At 37.9% G+C, this 6,000-nt stretch overlaps 1 protein-coding gene across 1 annotated transcript in view; it reads left to right on the top strand.

Moving 5' to 3' along the window:
- Nucleotides 1-1,975: 1,975 nt before the first annotated feature.
- LOC147286578 (protein DETOXIFICATION 12-like) overlaps nt 1,976-6,000 on the top strand; it is a 31,890-nt gene continuing 27,865 nt past the window's right edge. The window contains exons 1-2 of the mRNA XM_086240570.1: nt 1,976-2,230; nt 3,179-3,723. Coding sequence (XP_086096696.1) covers nt 2,000-2,230; nt 3,179-3,723 — 776 coding nt within the window. The 5' untranslated portion in view covers nt 1,976-1,999. The remainder of the gene's footprint in view (nt 2,231-3,178; nt 3,724-6,000) is intronic.

The following is a 6,000-nucleotide window of genomic DNA, read 5'->3' as shown; positions in this document are numbered from 1 at the left end:
TTGTGTTGTATCATGTATGTTTATGAGTTAATTGTAAGCTTAAATTAATGTGTCAGTGTACAACTGGTTCAATTGTAATAAAAGAGGAATGATAAGAAATTGCTAAAGCTTATTAGTTTTTATCCAATACTTTGCTTCATCAAATTTTAATTTGCGGATTAGTTTTGTTGTTCTTTTCTATTAAATTACTTAATTTACTGAAATGCCTCATTATTTTGTTGCTAGCTACCAGTTGTTTTTTTATCATTTATATATTTTTATTAGGTGCCAAATTCGGGGAAGGAATAATTTAATTAAGCTTGAGATATCAACTTCATAATTCAATTGGACCCAATAAATAAATTAATAAAATGAAGCCGATTTAAAAGAGTTTATGCAGCTAGTGAACCCAACCTCATCATTCATAGGACCAAAGTTGAAGCCTGAATTGTTATTGGGTTTAGGCATGACAGTTTTTCTGTCCCAATATAGATATTAATAAAGCTATAACAACTTACAACTAGGGTCTCTATTTTGACCAAAAGATAGCCATCTAGGGTCAAGATAATTAAGAAATCAAGAGAAAACTCCCAATTCAAGCATATTTATGCAAACAACTAACCACCATAGTAGACACAAAATCTAATAAAATAAATAAATATATGTCACTATTAAATCCATGCAGAGTCCAACTTTTGTCCATCAAGCGGTAAAGACGGCAAGCAACATCCAGTAGCTCTCTATATATAGAAAGAGCCAAGCTAGGGACCCATAAACCCGGCCAGTCATAGACACATAATTACGCTCATCATATTATATAATTCTTAATATATATATATATATATATATAGAGGAGTGTTTTAAAACTAACATGTTAGCAAGTTAATACGAAGCTAATCATGCTTTTGGGCCCACCACATAATAAATCTCATAATCCAAGCTGTTCATTTTTTAGGTTATACTTCAAAGATCATCATTGCAAAAAATCAACTAAATCGGAAATTATTTAGTTATCTAATTGTGATCAAATAAATAGACAATCACTGTTTTCGATAAAAACATATAAATAGTTGTTATTATAATCAGATGGCTAAATGACTTTCAATTTTGGAGATTTTTTACAAAAATGATCTTTGAAGTAGGGCTTAAAAATGGACGGTTCAGATTTTGAAATTACATTGTGCGATGGGCCCAACATAGTGGTTAGTTTTGTATTAACTTGCTAACCAATTAATTTTAGAGTATTCTTGTATATATATATATATATAACTTACATATTAAGAGGGATATCTACGATTAATTAGAACTAAAAAGGATGGCTTATTGTATTAACTCTCAATGCGATCTAATATTTATAATACTTCGAACCGAATAAATAAATGAACACGTTGTTGATGATAATCTCTAAAATATATATTCATGATGATAATCATGTGAGAATGTGGAGTGTTATCTCATATTGAAAAAATATAATCTTGCACAGTGGCTTATAAGGGTCTTCGACTAGTTACTCCTCATATTGCCAATTAGTTTTGGGATGGATGCCTATATTCCTTCATCGTATCAGAGCAGGTTCGCCTACATGTGTTAAGCTGAGTGACTACACGTTCTCCATGTCACCCAATATGAGTTGTCAACTTATTTGGCTTAAGTGACGTCACACGTGGAGCTTGTGAGAATATGAAGTGTTATCCCACATTGGAAAAATATAACCTTGCATAGTGGCTTATAAGGGTTTTGGACTACTCCTTCAATTGCTAATTATTTTTGAAATAAATGCCTAGATTTCTTCAAATTAAATTGTCAAATTAATGATTTACAATTTTGTTAATATTTTTGCAGAGATAATTCTTAAATGAGCATCTAATTAAAAATTAGACAGTTCATATCATTGAATCATACTGTAGGATGACCTCGATAATGTGATCCTTTTTTGTTCTTTTATAAGAGATCCCTTAAGAAAGGGACTATATATATATATAAGCTATAGAAACACATGAAGAAGGGTATGGATTAAGAAATGGGAGAGATGGTTGAAGAGTCTAAGAAATGGGCCGAGATAACATGGGGAGCATTTGTGAGAGAGCTGAAGAAGGAGGGTGTGATAGCTGCACCAATGGTGGCAGTCACAGTGTTGCAGTATGTTCTGCAATTAGTATCCATGATAATGGTTGGACATCTTGATCAGCTCTCTCTCTCTAGCGTTGCAATTGCCATCTCTCTCACTAATGTCACTGGTTTCAGCCTTCTTGTAAGTCGATCTCTTCTTTCTTCTTTGAATTCATCCAACATATATATGTATATATATAAGCAAAACTTCTAAAACCAACGTCCCACATGTGGACATTGAGAGTGCGTTCAAACACCAAGTGTTTTGTTCGAAAGATCCACCTGTACAATGTACTGAATATTGCCTCGAACTAGGGGTCACTTCTTTGTCCATACTAATCAACTTGGCTATACATATGATAGGGGTTGCCTTAATTAAATGCCTTTATTCCAATAAATATTAACCATTTGGATAATGGGCTGCGTTCATGTGGTCCATAATTGAAACGATTGGGTTGGGAGTACCTTAGATACTAATGGTCTAATGGTATTCCACTTCATTTTGTTGGAAGCAGAGGTCTCGTGGATTTGGATGCTCTCTTGTATTTGTTTTTTTTTGTAAAATTTGAATGTTAGTCTATGTATTATAAATTCAATCGTTTTAAATTCATGAATATGACCCTATACACATCTAAAAGTAGGTGTTATGAATCTTTTTTTTTTTTTTTGCTCACACACTCTTGAATTTATAATACACAGGTAAGATTAAAAGTCATGCAAAAACAACAATTCAAGGATCTTAATAAATCCAAAATTGGTACGATAAACTTTGTTTAGTGTGTTAAGTAAAACATTATGGAGTTCGGATGTTGATATGGTATATACATGTAACACTATGTTGTTTTAGACTTACGTTTAATTATTTGTTCAATTTATAACCCAAAACCGAAACACTCAACCATGAACTCCAAAAAAAAAAAAAGTAGTTTTTGGACACAAACACAATATATTTCAGAAGATAATACTATTTCCAAATGGGGTGCAAATAGATCGATTTACTTCTTTTTGGTTTCTTTCTTAGACCACCAAATATGGACACGTACATATAGTAGTTAAGTGCTAATGAATTCATTTGTACTTGTGGAAACAGTCAGGAATGGCAGGTGGATTGGAAACTCTTTGTGGGCAAGCTTTTGGGGCAGAGCAATACCAAAAACTTGGAACTTATACTTGCACTGCCATGATCTCTCTCCTTTTGGTTTGTCCCCCAGTATGTCTCCTATGGATTCTCATGGACAAACTGTTAACATTAGTAGGCCAAGACCCCATTATATCCCTTGAAGCACGCAAATACTCATTGTGGCTTATTCCAGCACTCTTTGGTTGTTCAATTCTTAAGCCATTAACTCGCTACTTTCAATCTCAGAGTTCAATCTTTCCAATGCTCCTTTGCTCCTCTTTCATTCTACTTTTCCATATACCCACATGTTGGGCTCTTGTATATAAGCTGGGAGTGGGAAGAAATGGTGCAGCCATAGCTTTTAGTTTATCCACTTGGTTGAATGTGATACTATTGGGGTTGTATGCAATGTATTCTCCAGCCTTTGAGAAAATCCGGATTGCATTTTCTAAAGATTCTCTCCTTCACCTTGGAGAGTTCTTTCGCTTAGCTATCCCTTTTGCTGTGATGGTTTGGTCACTACAAGAAAAACATATTTGGGCGACCACACTTTGGGCGACGAACATATATTCGTCGCCCAAAGCAATTTAGGGCGACGAACAAGAACATTTGTCGCTCAATGTCATAAAGGTTTGGGCAACGAACATATCCGTCGCCCAAAGAAGGTTTGGGCGACGAATAACACATTCCTCGCCCAAAGTAACTTTGGGCGACGAACTCATCTCGTCGCCTAAACAGACGCGACAAACAATTAATTGAGAAATACATTAGGCGAGGAATATACATGTTCGTCGCCCAAAGTATCTTTGGGCGAGGAAAACGTAAATTTGTCGCCCAAACATACTTTGGGTGACAAAATATTTCGTCGCCCAAACTCATTTTGGGCGAGGAACTTGTTCGTCGCCCAAAGGGTCATCCTGTTTTGTAATAATGGTTTGGGCGAGGAACTTCACATTTCGTCGCCCAAAGTTATCTTGGGCGACGAAATGTAAAGTTCCTCGCCCAAAGTAAGAATACTTTTTTGTTTACAATTTTATATATGTAATAGCATACGATACGATTGTATTTCCAAAGATCATAACCATTAATTTTTTAATTCCCCACTCAAGGATCATCCATGCAAAAAATTAGCTCAATCGGAGATGTAGAAGTTAGGTAATGGTGGTTGAACTTATGAACGACTGTAAATTTTCTAATACGAATCGAAGTATAAGATGAATTCCGATTTAGCCGATTTTTTGCAGGGTTGATCTTCCAGTATAAACGAATAGAATGAACGGTTTCGATCGTTGAAATCACATTGTAGTCTTCACAAATTGTTGAATCGCCAAAATTTCTACCCAAAAGTTAATATAATTATACTCTTCAAGTGTATTTGTATGTAGAAGATCACTTTTGTATTGTGTTTTTAACGATCCGAACCGATCATTCCTTAGTGCCTCACTCAAAGATCATCCATGCAAAAAATTAACTCAATTGGAGATGTAGAAGTTAGGTTTAGCATTTAGGATGTATGAACGATCTTGATTCTTATAATAATAATCGAACGGGTAGATGAACTTCGATTGAGCCGATTTTTTCCATGGTTGATCTTTGAGTATGAACATATATGAAGAATGGCTTTGATTGTGATAATCACGTTGTGGTCTTCATAATTATTGAAGCTACAAGGTTTTAACGAAAGAGTTGATATAATTTTATTCTTCAAATGCAAAAACCACTGATTTATATGTAGAACCTTATATGTCGATTGTGTTTTTAACGATCTGAACCGTTCATTTATTAGTTTGTCACTCAAAGATCATTCCTGTAAAATATTAGGTCAATTGGAGATCTAGAAGTTTGGTATTGGAGCTCGAACGTATGAACGATCATGGTTCATAAAAAAATTCAACTTTGGGCGACGAAATGTAGCTTTGGGCGACGAACAGTGCGTCGCCCAAAGTCTGAAATTATGGCGGGATAGAACGGTGCCCTAAAGTCAACTACTTTGGGCGACGAATTCATGTTCGTCGCCCAAAGTCTTTAAGTTTAACCCATTTCTGGGTTCACTTCAGTCACTCTCTCTCACTCACTCCCTCGCCCTCGCAGCGCACAGTCGCTCCTCCTTCCCTCAGCTCTCACTCCCTCTCAGCGCGCCGGCCACTCCCTCCTCCTCGTCCTCCCCTCTTCCTCCCTCCTCCTCCTCTCTCCTTCCCCGAAACCCAAAACCCCGCCCCCCCCATCGACAACCCACCCCCTACCGAAACCCACCCCCCCCATCGGAGACCCACCCCCCCTCCCCTGAAAATCCACCCTCGCCGAAACCCACCCCCCCGAAAACCCACCCCCGCCGAAACCCACCCCCTCGAATACACACCCCCGCCGAAACCCACCCCCCACCCGAATACCCACCCCCGCCGAAACCCACCCCCCACCCGAAACCCACCCTCCCCCGAAAACCCACCCCTACCGAATGTAACGACCCGACCTAAAGTTGACTTTTAAAAATAATGGACTTTCGTTTTTGACTTTGGGCACGTTGGAAAGGTCTCGAGTCCACGAGTTCGTAGACACGCGGCACGCGTCAATCGGAGCTACGATTTGAAAGATAGGAGCATTTGAAGGAAAGGGCAATTTTGTAATTTTGTAGGAGTGGGTTTTAAATACCCAAAATCCAGAAATTTCTGGACATTTTTTTTCTCTCTCCTCTCTCTCCGATCCTCTCCTTCTCCCGCGTGCCTCACTCTCTCACTCTCGCCGCCACCGCCACCGGCGCGTGTGGGCGCGTGCGGCGGCGACTGGGATCGGGC

The sequence above is a fragment of the Dryas octopetala genome, chromosome 4 (genome assembly GCF_963921425.1).
Source record: "Dryas octopetala chromosome 4, drDryOcto1.1, whole genome shotgun sequence".
NCBI lineage: Eukaryota > Viridiplantae > Streptophyta > Magnoliopsida > Rosales > Rosaceae > Dryas > Dryas octopetala.
The sequence above is the reverse complement of the archived record's forward strand: the minus strand, read 5'-3'. Positions and strand labels throughout refer to the sequence as shown.